This window comes from Pteropus vampyrus, unplaced genomic scaffold (genome assembly GCF_000151845.1).
Source record: "Pteropus vampyrus isolate Shadow unplaced genomic scaffold, Pvam_2.0 Scaffold273, whole genome shotgun sequence".
Classification (NCBI taxonomy): domain Eukaryota; kingdom Metazoa; phylum Chordata; class Mammalia; order Chiroptera; family Pteropodidae; genus Pteropus; species Pteropus vampyrus.
In genome coordinates this window covers 446,414-462,321 of record NW_011889054.1, presented here as the reverse complement: position 1 = coordinate 462,321, position 15,908 = coordinate 446,414, and the positions used below count along the sequence as shown (strand labels likewise).

Genomic DNA, 15,908 nt, shown 5'->3' with positions numbered 1-15,908 from the left:
TCTTTTCAGACTCACCTGTATTCTGTATATTTGAATTCTAAATGATGACTGATGTGCAGATGTGTTATATTCCACTTTTAATGCTGGAAGATAATTTCTTCGTATAGCTATTATATGTGGTTGTAGAATTTTCATGTTACTACCGCTAGGTGTGAAGCGAACCTGAAAAATATGTCACCCCCCCAAAAAAACATGGTATTTCTCTTTATTCATAATTAACTGAAATTAGAAATTTATACAAAAAACTTAAAAAATATTAATTAAATGGGCTAAATATTTGATTAGGTTTAGACTGAGATCCTTTATAGTTCATATCCATATAATTCACAAAAATATTCATATACTCTGTACAGCTTAGTTGTAACATTTTAAAAACAAATTTACTAAAATATCACAAAAAAGTGATAAAATATACAATTTTAGAACTAAAGAAGTAAGTGAAACTTATTGGCTTGTTAACCAAGGAACAGATAAGATCATTAGAATCTCAAGAGAAAGCCTGAGATTTTAATACAGATAACTATCCCTTTAAAATGTTTTATATAGTATATATGACAGGATTTACTATTTTGTAAGGAAATCAGACTTTTCTTAAAAAAGGCACTATAATTAATCTAATTATAGCATATAAATGTTGAAACTTCATATTAACACTTAAACATATTACCGGAATGTTAGTGTCCAACTCAATAACCTTATCTTCTGAAGGTGAAGATTCAGTATATTCCTTAAATTCTTTCTCTAACTTCTCAGTGTGCTTTACACTCATCGGCTTCCATCTTGCTTTCTTCTTGGGCTTTGTCTCCCAAACCACATCAGAACTTACATATAAAAGCAAAAATCATGGTACTATTTACATTTTCATTTTAACTGGTTTATTACATGAATTACAAAACCTTGAGTAAAAATTTGCAACATCTTCAGTTATAAGCAAGCATATTACAAGTTTAAAAATATGAATTCATCTAACCAATCCTTATTAAATTCCTATTTAGGTACTATTCTAGGTGGTAGGAATATTATCAGTGAACATCTCTGCCATTCTGAAGTTTTATTTTAGCTGAGCAGTGACAGACAGTATCGTAAATATAGTAAGTTAGCATATTTTAACATATTAGGAGGTAGAATGCTTTTGAAAGAAAAAACAGACAAGATAAGGTGGATCTGGAGTATTGGGATATGCAAAGTGGTGGGGATTGCAGTATTAAAATAGAATGGTCAACGGGTAGTGTCAAGGAGAAGGTGAGATTTCAACAACCTTAAAGGAGATGAGATATCCAGCACATAACAGGAGAACATTTCAGGTAGAGGGACTTTGCTAGTGCAAAGACTTCAAAGCAGAGCAAGGAGGCTGGTATACCTGGAACACATTAAGAGTAGAAAATGAAGTAAGATAGATAATGAAAGGCTAATAATGGAAAAGCTTTATAGGGTATTGTAAAGACTGAGTTTTATTCTGAGATGAGGTACCATTGAAATATTATGAGAAGATCAGTGACATGATCTGACTTAAGCTTTGTTAGGAATACACTGATTTGGGATGGGGGTAAAGAAAAAGAAATGGCAGATAGAAACAAGAAAACTTTTTAGGAATTTAATGTAGTAAGCCAAGAGAGAAATGGTAACAGTTCTGCCTAGGGTGGCAACTGTGACATAGGGAACAGTGGTCAGATTCTATGTGTGTTTTGAAGGTAGAGCCAGAACAGAACTTCTAGATGAATTATATGTGGGGTGTGAGATAAAGAGATGAGTCAAGATGATTCCAAAGTTTTGACTTGAGCAACTAGAAGGATTCAGTTGTCATTAACTCCAATGGGGAGACTGGTTTTAGGAGGAGGAGTTCAGGAATTGGGTTTTATGTATGTAAAGGATAAGAGGTCTATTAGACATCTGTGTAGAGATTTTGTGTAGGCAGTTGGATATACAAGTCTAGAGTTTAGGAAAAATATCTGGCTGAAGGTATATTTCTAGAAAATTCTGGCATATACGTGGTATTTGAAATCATTAAACTGAAACAGAGCAGAGGACTAAGGTCTGAGAATCTCAGGGCACCTAAAATTAAGCAATTTAGAAGACAAGGAACCAATAAGCTGAGAATGTTGGGGTAGAAAGAAAAGCCAAGATAGTGAGTTATCTTGGATGCCAAGTCAAAGACACTGTATCAAGGGAGGATCTGTTTTAAATGTCATGAACTTAAGCAACTTGAGGACTAGTAATTGTAACCCAGACCTGGCGATACACAGGTCTCTCTGGTGATCCTGACAACACTGGTTTCACGGTATGTTGAATAAAAGCTTATTTGGAGTGGTTAAAGAAAAAATGGGGAAAAAAACAATCGGAGATAGTGAATATATTAAATTCTTTTGTAGTGCATAACACTTTTGAGCAGTTTGGCTACAAAGAGAAGCACAGAAATTGGCAGTAGGTAGCAGGGAAAAGTAGGCTCAAGAGAATTTTTTTTTAAGTTGAGAGAAATAATACTGATGGAAACAATCCAAGAGAGAGCCAAAAATTGTTGACATGGGATAAAAAGAATTGCTGAATCAATGTCTCAAAGAGGCAAGAGGGAATGGAATACAATGCAAAAGTAGAAAAATATGTTGTAAACAGAACACATATGATATACCTATGATAACTATGGAGAAGTATGTTGGGGCATTATGTAGTTAAAAATCGCTGGTGAATAGGAAGGTGACATGGAGTTGGTCTTTGAAAGGTCCCTTTTGATTGCTCAATTTTCTCTGTGAAATGGAATGCAACGCAGTGAGCTGAGAGAGTAAATGAGGGTTTAAAAAGAGACAAAATGTGAAACAGTAATTAGCAAGAGAGTGTGTGAATGGAACAAATCTAATTGATGGGAAAATTGTCGAAAGAATTAACTATAGAATAAAAAATATCCGCATTCTAAAATTACTTCACCCTTTCTGTTTAAGTATTTAAGTTATTTTAATTTTATTTAATTATTCTACTTGTTTATTCCCTCTAAAATTTATATTCACTTAATAAACAGAAAGGTAGGAACCATGTATTATTCTCACTTGCATTCACATTATGGACGTTACAGCACAGGACATAGCACATAACAAGTTTAACAGGCTTAGTATCTGTTGTCTATTTGACCTTTTTTGTTTAGATAATGAACACATTTTCTGAAAACAATAAATATTTCTAGGGAAATAGTTTTTAATATTCCTTTTTAAATGGCATGGATCCCATTCAATAAGAAGTCAGAGGCATTTCTAGATAAATTTACAGAGAAAAATAAATTTAAATTTGTATTATATAACTTTAATATATACATTTATTTAAGAGTTTAAGCCAAATAAAAGATTAAAACTACATTATCCTGGTTAAACAGAATGGAATCTAGAAATACTCTCAAAATTAGACACTAATATATATATATGTTAATTTTATTTTATGAATAGAAATAGTAAGGACATAAGGGAAAAAAGAATTTTACTAGTGATGACTTATATGGGAAATAATATAGTATTAACTTATTAGATTGTAAAGTTCCAAAGTCAAATTAGAATGTAACTGTCTTTATTCCTCGAACAACTATGGAGCATCTACAATGTACTCTGCACTAGGTAAGTAGTAATGGACGATTAAACATTTCCTTATGACATGTTAAATAAAACGTATAATTTGAATGTTAAATATTCTATAGTTTAACTTTTTAGACAACTGGGATAATGAACGACATAATGAGGAATTTATAAATCTCATTTTTGATATATTTTAATCTCATAAGGCAAAAAAAAATCTCACAAGAACCTTTAAACTAGCATTACCTTAGTCTCAATGAATAGTCAAAACATAAGTGTTAAACTAAATTATTTTAGATTTTACAATCACTATTCTTGGTAATTAAGAACTGATCATTTAAATTTATCCAAATTATAATGCATCTAACCTTGTAATGCCAATATAGGCTACTTCTTGCTTTGTGTAATTGTTGACGAGAGAAATTCCAACATCTTGTAATGCCAACACAATTTCTTGCTCTGCTAACTCTGCTTTCTCACTTTCATATGTCACTTTAAATACCTTTGGATCTTCAGTGAATAAAATAATGCGCTGTAAGCCTTCAAAGAATGAAACTAAATAAATAGTCTTTTTCCCCAAATTTATAGGTGTCATCATATCCTAAAATAAAAACATGAAAAAATAAAAAATTATTAGAATTTGATCCCAACTAACATGAAATCTAGATTTCACATTTAAAAAATTAGAATAATAATGGCACCTCCTTCATAGGGGCAAACAAACTAAATGAATTAATAATATTGTGTGACATTTGGAAATTTTCTTAATTAGAATCATCTGATGTTAGCTTCTGCTGTTATTATTATAAAGTGACTAATCACTAAGACAGGGCAATTGTTCTTTAAATTAGCATCTTGATAAAATGTAATTAAACAGTCTTTCTTTGTAGGCTTATCAATAACACAAAGTATTACTTTCTCTCCTTTATACTAAGACTAATCAATGTGCCATGTGTCAAGTTGTTCAGTCAGAAATTCATATTTCCTTACAGAGCTGAATTAAACAGGATAAAAAGTATCTGACTCAATTGCAGACTCTACAGAAACATGGATATTCACCACAGCTGAATAATTCTGCAGGAAGCCCTTTTATATAAATATTATGCTGATATCAGGATCTTGATGTTCAATGACAAAATAAATATAGCAAATTCTAATAATTAAAAGTCAGCCATGAATTTCCAGTCAAGTAAATATTCTGATTAATACAAAACTTTAATATATAGTACACATTCATGTTATAATCCACTGAAATTAAAAACTGGAGTAGTAACTATAAAATCAGTATCTAGGAACAGTCATGTTACTCATAATACTTTCTAAAATAAAACAGAACTAAAATTACATTGAGAAATAAAAAACTAACATATTTTCAAATAGTTCAGCAGTCTTTCTAATATTGTGTAGTGGATCTCAGATTTATCTTAGAAAGTTCAATTATCATTACAACATGTATACAAAAAGTACTAATCAACAGATCAAATATAAGATTATTTTAATGTTTGAATAAAATCTTTTTTCCTGAATAAATCTAAAAACAAATAAAAACTACTAAATTTCACAATCAACAAAGATTTATTGAATGAAATTCTACATGAAGAATTAAACACTGGCAAAAGAAAGTGATCCAAGATAGATATTTGAAGTAAGAAAGAAAAGTAATGCAAATAAAACAGCACCTATATGGGAGAAAACATCTTATGAAATTCAAAACCCAGTCATAATAAAAACTTTTGGCAAACAAAGACTAGATGAAATGGTCTTTAACCTCTTATCAAACTCTCCAAAACAAGACAACACAAAACAAAAACAGCAAATTTTGGCAAAGATTAATTGTAAAGGTGAAATGTTGAAGGTATATAATTTAAGATCAAATGTAAGGCAAAGGTATCTGCAAACATCATTTTTTATTCAACAATATAGAGAGATCCTAGCCAGTCCAGTAAGGCAAAAGGTAATTAAAGATGAAAGGACTGAGAAGGCGGAAACAAAACTCTCATTATTTATTAAGTGCCATAATTGTCTATATAGAAAAATAAAAATCGCATAATCAATATTAATAATTCAGTGAGTTTTCTGGATGCAAAATCAATATACAAAATGCCATTACATTCTCATATGCTAATAAGTTTCATTTTAAAAAGATATCCCGAGTTTCTGCTCTACCAGTTGATGACCAGGTGGTCTTGCACCAATTCTGTTGCCAAGAACAAAAGCTGGACACACACACACACACACACACACACATATAAATATATTTAAATGTTTGAAAAAATAGAAAAGCTGGCAAAGAATTGAGAAATAATTAGGCCAAGATCTGAGAGAGGTGGTAAGCCAATAAAAGTGAACTTGGGTGTTGCTTTCTCCAAAAGGCAACTGCCAAATATACAAGTAGAAGCAGAGACTAGAAAAATATTGGGTAGTCCCCATTTCAAGGGAATGGAAGAACCAGAATTATAGTGCAGGGCACACCAAAAAGCTAGGACTAACAGCTTAGGCTTTTAGTTGAGTCCTCAAAGGGCTATTCTCTTTGGGTACTAGAGTCAACTGGAAGTAGACTAGTCCTCTAACTAGACAAGGACTTAAGACCAGATTTGAATCATTTCACTCCCCATTTGGATTAAGGTAAACCTCTTAAACTGGCTGCCAACAAAGGCAAAACCTTACCTTCTTAAGAGAAAGAGAACATCATACAGACTTCAAATTTTCTTCAAAAATGTTCATATATCACATCCAGCACAGAGTAAAAATTAAACATGCATAAAAATGAGTTTGAGTGAAAAGGAAAAAAAGAAAGATATATAAATATATCCACAAGAGATCCAGATATTGAAATTGTGAGATAGACTTTAAAGCAGCTGTGATTAATACATTCAAATAATTATGTAACAAGACAGATAATTTTGGAACAAAAATTTCTACAATAGAAATCCTAGAACTGATAATTTCAATAATTAAAATTAAGAACTCAATATATGATTTTAAGAGTAGATTAGATATAGCAAAAGAAGTACAGTGAAAAACAGGCCCGAAGAAAATATCTATACTGTAGTATGCAGAGAAAAAGATGAAACAATATTGAATACCACAAAAAAGTCATAAGGACATGGTAAAAGGTGTAAGATTTATGTAATGCTGGAGTCCTAAGGTAAAGAGAAAAAAAAGTGCCAACCCTGAAATATGACATCCGGCAAAAATAACCCACATTAAAAAAGGGCAAAGTAAAGACATTTCTAGACAAATGCATTAATAGAGACTCACACCAGAAAAATATTAAAGAGAAGAAAAATGAACCCAAATGAAAATATAAAGACAGGCAGGAATGAAAAGTGCAAAAAGTTAATGTTAATTGTATAAAAACAGTTATAATACTTCTTATGGAATTTAACATATTTTTAGAGATAAAAAACAATAGTAAATAAGATGAAAGGAGTAAACAGAGTTAAAGAGCTCTAAAGTTGTTATATTACTGGTAAAATAGTACAAGTGCTAATTTACAGCAGGTTTTAATAAGTCAAGAAAGCATGTTGTAATATGGTAGGAAGCAATACTTTTAAGTTTCTCTCAGTGTGGTAATATTTACATGTCATTTGCAAAAAAAAAAAAATGCAAGTTATGCTCATGGGTTGTTACAAGAGATTTGTGCTATTGTGGAGTAGGGCTTCTAGGTCAAGATCTAGCAGATAACACACCCAAGTGAGCCTTGTCCCCTCACAACAAAGCTGTCGTTTGAGGTGTCCAAAGAGAATACCTCCTAAACTGCTATACAAAATGTGTGATGCTCCTCACTGACATGCTGTGTTTCCTGGCCTGAATTGTCCAAGTAGGCAAATTGCAAGCTGTGGCCTATGACAGTTTTCAGTCTGAATGTGTGAGCCTAAAAAGAAACTGCTGGGCACCACAATAATACATATTAATAAAAGGATCAAATACCAGGAAGATATAACAATTCTAAATTTGTATCTACTCACATAATTTCAAAACATAAAAGCTAAAACTAACAAAACCAAAGGAGAACTATATAAATCCATGATTATATCAGAAGTTTTTTAAACACAATTCCTACAGTAACAGCGCAAGCGAATAAAAAAATTAATCAGGCAGAAGATATAAACAATACAATTAACAAACTTAAACAAAACTGACATACATAGACCATTGTAAGCAACAACTACAGAATACATACTTTTTGAATACCACGAAATATTTACCACACATTGGCCAACAAATTCAATCTCCATAAATTTCAAAGAAACCGAATCAGAGTATGTTTTCAGATTACAATGGAATTAAGTTAGAAATCAACAAACAACCAGAAAATTTCCATACTTTTGAAAAGTAAGAAATAACCAAAGTAACCATGAAACCAATTATAAAATATAAATCACAATGAAATTTAGAAAATATATTGAACTAAAGGATAATAAATATATAAACCTATCAGAAGTTGTAAGATACAACATGCTGTTTTTGGAGAAAAATTTTGACTTTAAGTTATTTCAAATTAGAAGTGAAGAAAATATGAAAAACTATGATCGAAGTATCTGCAACAAACTTGACTGTGTCCCCCTCAAAATTCCTATGTTGAAGTCCCAAACTTGAGTGTGACAGTATTTGGATATAGGGCCTTTATGGAGGTAATTAAGATTAAATGATGTCACGAGGGAGTGGGGCTAGGGCTCTGATCCAACAGGATTAGTATCCTCATAAGAGACACCAGAGAGCTTACTTGTTCTCTGTCATTTGAGACATAGCAAGAAAGCAGTCATCTGCAAGCCGGAAAGAAAATCCTCACCAGCTTTACCAGAACCTGCCCATGTTGGTGCTCTGATCTCCCGTTTCTAGCCTCCAGACTGTGAGAAATGAATTTGTTGTTTAAGCTATCCAGTCTGAGGTATTTTGTTATGGCACCCTAATACAGACTAATACAGTATCTATCTCAAAGAGTTTAGAAGAAAATTATCAAATTACAGTTAAAGAAAAATAAAAAATATATAACATAGATCAGAACACAAATTGGTAAAAATGAAAACAAATATAAAAAAGAGACCGTCAAAGGAACAAAACACAGGTTTTCTGATAGAAAAAAACCAAACTAATAAACTCATAAGTCCTTAGCAAAACTTATCAAAGAAAAGGAATGAGGGAACAAATAATCCTTAATAGGAATGAAAAAGAGAATCACTATAAATGTTAAAAAAGATGAGCATTATGAACACATTTATATCAATATATTAGAAAACTGAGATGAAATAAACACATTTTTAGAAAAACCCTTACCAAAATGATACAAGCATAAATAGAAAACTGAATTGTCTTATATATAATACCAAAATAAAATTCATAATTCAAAACTTCCCTACAAAGACAACCACAGCTAAGATGGCTTAGCATCATTGGTGAATTCTAGCAAACATTCAAGGAACAAATCAAATCAATCTTATATAAACTCTTCCAGATAACAGGAAGAGAGTTATATTAATTGTAAATACTTCTCAACATGTTTTAGAAATCAGCATAACCTTAATATCAAAATCTGGTAAGGACATTACATCGTAGGCATGTTTCAGGCCAACTTGTCTCAAGAATACAAGCAAAAGTTTTAAACATTAGCAAGCCAATTCCAGAAATACAAGATTGGTCTAATATTAAAAAAAAAAACAAAAACAAGCACATAATTCATCTTTTTAAATAGATAAAGTCCAAATATCATATAATTGTCTCAATAGATGAAAAATAAAAAGCATTAAAACTGATAAAAATTCAATACGCATTTATAGACACATAGAAACAAACAACATTTGTACAAACTAAGAGAAGGCAACTGCCTTAATTTTACAAAGTATTTATTTAAAAAAAACCTACGGTAAAGACATATTTAATAATGGAATGTTGAGTTTCTCCTCTAAAATGGGAATGAGAGAACCAGCAGCATATTGATTGAAAGAAATAATAACTACCAGTAAGAAAAAAGATACTGGACTAGGGGTCAAATTAAGATGTATTTTGAAAGAATAATAAAATTTTAATAAAACAATTTCTGAAAGCCATTTAAAATGTTACCGGAAAATGTGTATGCATAAATTTATCATGATTTAAAAAAAAAAAATTAACAATAGCTTTCCACCAAAAATAAACTCTTTAGGTTAGTAGATCCCTAAATGTTCCTCGCAAAAGTGAAAATGACCTAAGATGACTGTCAATGAAGAGCATACATATCTGTTTATGAGGTGAATGCTGAAAGCATGTCCTAAGCACAATTTACCTTTATGACATAATGGAAGCAAATAATGATGCAGACAAAATAAGACTACTTCAGGTTTTCAACATTTTTGGTTAAGTTAAAGTTTGAATACTGCTTTTAAAATATTTAGCAGTATTTTTAGAAGTGGAGACTTAAAAGTAGCAAAGCTGATAGGGAATACCATGTTAAAAAAAAAAAAAAAAAGCTTCTGAGAACATCATAATAATCTGCCCAGTACATACATCCTTTTGTGTTACTTCACCATGGCTTTTTCCACAACTCCATTTCAGCTTTCTAGAGCCCACTGGATCAGCCCATGTATATAATACTGCTTTTCCAGGAGGGAGGAAATCTTCTATTTCACTGAGAGAACTGAAAAATAGTAAAAATATGCATTACATTAAGTGCACCAAATGAATATATAGACTTCCCCAAATAACACTTCATTAATTCTGAGTTCATTAATTGAGATTTGAGATAGTTCTGATTAACAGCAGATTGAAAATTTTCCTTATACAATGAAAAAGATTTTCTAAGAAAATAATGAGAATATTTCAAGGGAAAAATGTGTGTGTCCTACTTAGGAAATAAAGGTCTTCAGGTCTTTGAAATTACTTTGTCAACTTGTGTAACACAAATTATGGAAAAAATTATTCCAATTACTTTATCTTATCTATACTAAATCTAATGTAGTTGGTAACCTTTTCCTAAGTGACAGATGAAAACAAACAAAAGAATCAGACAAAATAAATTCAAGACAGCCTGGGACCGATAAGTACAGGAACAGAAAGTTACATAAACTGTAGTGTTACAAGGATAAGATATCACAGAAAATTGAAACAAATGTTAATAGTGGTCCTGAAAAATCAAGATTTAAATATGATCTGTAGGGAAGTTTAAAAATGTAGCAGTTCTTTCCCACACACCTCAACAAGAAGACAACCAGTATCTACCGTTTGGGACACAATAATGAAGTTTCAATATTTATATTTATTAAAAACATGAGAAATTTGAAAAATAGGCAAAATTCTTATGATAAACTGACATTTTCCTCACAAGATTCCACAATGATCAAGCTTTTGCCATATTTGCTTCTGTTCTTCCATTTTCCTTTTTGTAACACTTAAAAGTACATTAAAAGAGGACACACAGATGGCCAAAACAGACATATGAAAAGATGCTCTACTATCTAAGAAGACCAGGGGCTGTAGGTGTAAAAAAAAAAAAGAAAAGAAAAGATGTTCATCACTAATCATCAGGAAAATGCAAATCAAAACCACAATGAGATATCGCCTCATACCTGTCAGAATGGAAAAAAAAAAAAAACAAGAAATAACAAGTGTTGGTGAGGATGTGGAGAAAAGGGTACCCTTGTGAACTCTTGGTGGGAATATAAATTGGTATGACTACTATGAAAAATAGTAGGAAGTTCCTCAAAAAATTAAAAATAAAACTACTACATGATCCAGTGATTCCACTTTTGAATATTTATCCAAAACAAAACAAAAACACTAAATCAAAAAGATATATGCACCCCTACATTTGCTGCTGCATTATCTACAATAGCCAAGACATGTAAACAATCTAAGTGCCGAACAATGGAAGAATAGCTAAATAAAATGTGGTATATGTATACAATAGAATATTATTCAGCCATAAAAAAGATGGAAAAGTTGTTATTTGTGACAACATGGATGGACTCTAAGGGCATTATGCTAGATGAAATAAGTCAGAGAAAGAGAAATACCATATGATCTCACTTATATGTTAAATCTAAAAGGCAGACAAACAAACAAAACCCAAACACACAGATTTAGAGAACAGATTAATGGTTGCCAGAGGCGGGGGGAGGGGAGGAGGCAGGGGCGGTGAATGACATGGGTGAAGGTGGTCAAAAGGTACAAAATTCCAGCTATAAAATAGATAAGTCATGGGATGTAATGTACAGCATGGTGACTATAGTTAATAATACTTTATAGTATTTTTTAAAAAATTGCTGAGTAAATCTTAAAAGTTTTCATTACAAGAAAAAAAGTGTAACTATGATGATGGATGTTAACTAGACTTATTATAGCAATCATTTTGCAATATATACAAATATCAAATAATTATTTTTGTACACCTGAAACTAATATAATGTTACACATCAATTATATCACAATTTAAAAAAAGTATAGCCATCGAGTCAGTTTTATCCTTACGTATTTCAGTGTACATTTTCCAAAAATAAGAACATTGTTTTACATAGCCACAATGCCATGATCGGTGTTTATATCCTTATGAAATCATCATAAACTCAATGTCTCAATCTAGACTCTGCTCAAGTCAGGATATGCTGTATTTTTACAATCTTCTTACCTTTGCTTGTATTCAATAATGTCATTCTTGGTGTGATTTATTAACAGGAATGTAGCTGCTCCATCATGATAATCTGAAAATGTAATAACTGTAGAATGCTCAGCCAGATTAACTTCTGCTATAATACCTCCAAGCTAGAAAAATGGAAAAGAAAATATTCTCTGTGATCATTTTCCAAATAATATTAACTAATAATAAAATTATTCATAACATTTTTTTGATGATTTAGAAAGCAACTCAGGATTTTATACTACATGTCTGGGAAACCATGTTCTCAATTATTGTATACAGATGGGTCAAATTCCAGATGTGGTATATTCTAGGCACTCTGACTTACGTTCTGTATGGCAAATTGTTTTATGTCTCAGTTTCCTTTTAGTATTTTTTCCCTTTACAAAAAGAAGTTTGTTCATTTTTGGTGAAAGGAAAAAAATATCATAAGAGATAATTATTTGAAATAAAAAATAAAATAAAATACTAGTAAGTAATATTAGCTTCTCTTACCTCATTATCCAGACGCAATAAAATACAATTTTCTTGCTTGTTAAAATGTATCTTTTTGGGAGGGCCTTCACTTCTTTCAACTTTAATAAGAAGTTTATTTGAAGCATCCTCAGGCCAAAAGGGGATACACTAAAACATATATTACATATATTTGTTTAAAAAAACAACAGATTAATTTGGTGATGGACAGAGGGGAAGAGGTTTGGGGGGCTGGGAGAATGGGGTGAAGGGCTAAAGAAGTACAAATTAGTAGTTGATAGCTAGTTACAGAGATGGGGAGCATGGCATAGGTAATACAGTTAGCATTAATATGATAGCTAGGTGGAGGGCCAGGGGAGGGAGGGGGCAATTGGGGGGATCGTTTTATGAACTATATAGATGTCTAACCAATGTACTGTATACTTAAAACTGACCCTAGAGTCAAGTACCTTACTTAGTTTCAGTCAAACATAAAAGGTAACTAATGGAACTGGACGTGGGATATGGTTAAGGCTGTAAAAGGCATAGAAGGTATCCCAGTAAGTGATTAAAAGCTTGATTTTATGTTCGTTTTGGGTTTGGCTTGTCTTAATCAACTGTTCCAACACCTTGGCAGCTCAGCTCCAGCTCATATGATGCCTGACAATTGCTACCTCTCACATTTCCTCCAAGCCCATTTAAATGTAACCTCAATGAGTCCTGTCCTCAACCACTTTATGTAAAATTACAGCCCACCCCTTGCTCATTAGAACTCTTAAAATCTTTTGCCTGTCTTATTTCCTTTTCCCCCATTAGAATTGTCACCTTTAAACAAACTATTTATTTTACTAATTGATTATGGTATTATTAGTGTTTCCCTTCATCTCACTGAAATATAAACAAGGACATGGGCCTGTAGTTTTGTTAATGGATGTATTGCAAGGAACATAAGGAGAACACAATAAATATTTGCTGAAAGAATGAATGAACAGGCAGACTTGAAAAAAGTGGAGCTTCTGGAAATGAGAAATATAATTAATTCTTCAAATAAAAACTCAATTGAAGGCTCAATAGCAGTTTAGACAGTAAAAGTAAACGTTTATCAAAGATATGGATGTAGAATTTATCTAGAATGCAGCAAAAAGTTATATAAATGGAAAATATAAAATAGATATTAAGAGAGAAGGAATACTGAACATGAAGGTCTAGAATATGTCTGATTTAAAGGCCCAGAAGGAGAAAATAGAACACAGGAAAGGAATATTTAAAGAGACAATAGTTGCAAATTTTACAGAAAGTATGAAATACATTAATCTACGAATCTAGGAGTAAGGCATTTCAAGCAGGATATATAAAAGGAATCCATATGTAGATAAACAGTATGGCTACAGAATACTGAGGATAAAGAGAAGACCGTAAAGGCCAATTAAGGAGAAAAGAAAGATGACCTCTGAAGAAATGATAGACCCACAGCAGAATTTTCAACAGAAATGGAAGCCAGAAAACAGAGGAGTAAAATCTATAACATGTTGAGAAAAAAAAGAACTGATTATCAAAAATTTATCATAAATGATAATGATAAAAACCTTTACGGATAAACACAAACTGATGGCATTTTCCTCAAAAACCAACTCTAAAGGAAATTCTAAAGGATGTACATCATAAAGTATGATCCCAGAAAGATGGCTTAAAAAGCAAGAAAGAATAGTGAATTGAATAAAAATAGCAGACACTTCTCTTATAATCCTAACAAAGTAAAATTTCTTCCAAAGCAAAATATTTTATCAACCTTAGGCAGTCTTTCAAAAAGTTTTTACACAGAAATCTATTAGCTAAAGATGGAGTAGAATAAACACTTCACTCTTAAGTCACTAACACCTTCTTAAAATAACTGGCTTAATCTACACTGTAAAGGCATTCCTGAAAGCTTCTGGGAGAGAACAAATCATTTCCTTCCCTTTCCTACATTTATACCTTATCTGGTCATCTCCTGTTGTATTTGACCCCATTTGGTTATTAACTGTTAAATGTATACCTCCCTTATCAAGCAATGTATTCCCAGATGGCAAGGTTCAATTTTTAATAATTAAATACCTAGAGTTTGGTACAAATAATAAATGTTCATGGAACTGAAAGAAAATGGAGGGATGGGGAGTTAAAATATTAGTGATCTCAGTTATCTTACTTCAAAGAAAATGAAAACCCAAAGAGGAAGATTACTGAAATTTATCCACCCACCTGCTCCAAATCAAGAGAAAGCCATTTATCATTTCCCTCTTCAGCCACTGCTATACGATATCGGCTTTTGTTTTCAATCATATAAAAAGGGGTAAATGTCACAATTCTGGTAATGTTAAAACTGCTGAGGTCTATAGTGACACCAACCTAAGGAAAAAAAATATTAACATTACAAAAATTTGTTACATTATCACAACATCCTTATAAAAATTCAGTAGTCAATATAGTTTAAATAAAAGTTTTCTGATAAGCACAGAATGAACTTACTTGATAGTCTATTTTCAGACCTTTACATTTAACAGCTCCATGACTACCAACAGTATCAATTGAAAACTGATCTGACAATTCACTATCAGTTACCATAAGCTGAACCTAGGAAAAAATAATTTAAATACATTACAATTTAGGTACCTTTAAAAATTCCTACCTAAATTGAATATTTTTTGTTTTTTAGTATAATATTATATTGTTAATGTACAAAACATTTCGCAATAAATTCTAATCTTTTTAACCTCTTTAACCTCAAATATTTAACAAATGTTATTTTTGTTTCATATTTTATTCAAAATTCTAAAATCTAAAATGGATTGATAAATAGCTAAAAAAGAATGAAAATAAAAAAAAATACATACCTTATTGTTATTAAAAAAGTGCTTTGGCTGAAAAGAAAAGAGAACTGGCTTTTTGTAATTAGGTGGATGCTTTCGATGAATTCCATCTGCTTTATATTGTAACATTCGACCAGTTTTATTGACCATCCAGTAAGGACTGTGAAATGCGATAATTGTCTGGCCGGGGTTATAAGTCACATGGATAGCAATATCTAAATCAGTCTTTTCTATGTCTGTAACACATGTGAAGTTGATGAAACTTATATCTTGTTGATTAGGTTTTATATGATATTCACTTTTCCAATCATGATTAAGATAGTCAAGTAATTTTAAATGTAGCCGGGCTTTATCAAATTGCACAGTACAAATCTGGGCAGAACGTCCTTCATCCAAAGTAAAAACTCTATGTTCAATTCCCTGTAATAAAAAAAATATATAGTAAAT

The 15,908-nt window shown here is 31.4% G+C and overlaps 1 protein-coding gene across 1 annotated transcript in view; it reads right to left on the bottom strand.

The window, feature by feature from the left end:
• VPS13A (vacuolar protein sorting 13 homolog A) overlaps window positions 1–15,908 on the bottom strand; it is a 190,048-nt gene that overhangs the window by 56,114 nt on the left and 118,026 nt on the right. Inside the window, exons 49-57 of the mRNA XM_011375502.2 lie at window positions 15,486–15,881; window positions 15,121–15,225; window positions 14,854–15,000; window positions 12,658–12,786; window positions 12,154–12,287; window positions 10,038–10,167; window positions 3,920–4,152; window positions 668–821; window positions 16–162 (exon numbers count right to left, since the gene is read on the bottom strand). Of these exons, the coding sequence (XP_011373804.1) occupies window positions 16–162; window positions 668–821; window positions 3,920–4,152; window positions 10,038–10,167; window positions 12,154–12,287; window positions 12,658–12,786; window positions 14,854–15,000; window positions 15,121–15,225; window positions 15,486–15,881 (1,575 nt within the window). The remainder of the gene's footprint in view (window positions 1–15; window positions 163–667; window positions 822–3,919; window positions 4,153–10,037; window positions 10,168–12,153; window positions 12,288–12,657; window positions 12,787–14,853; window positions 15,001–15,120; window positions 15,226–15,485; window positions 15,882–15,908) is intronic.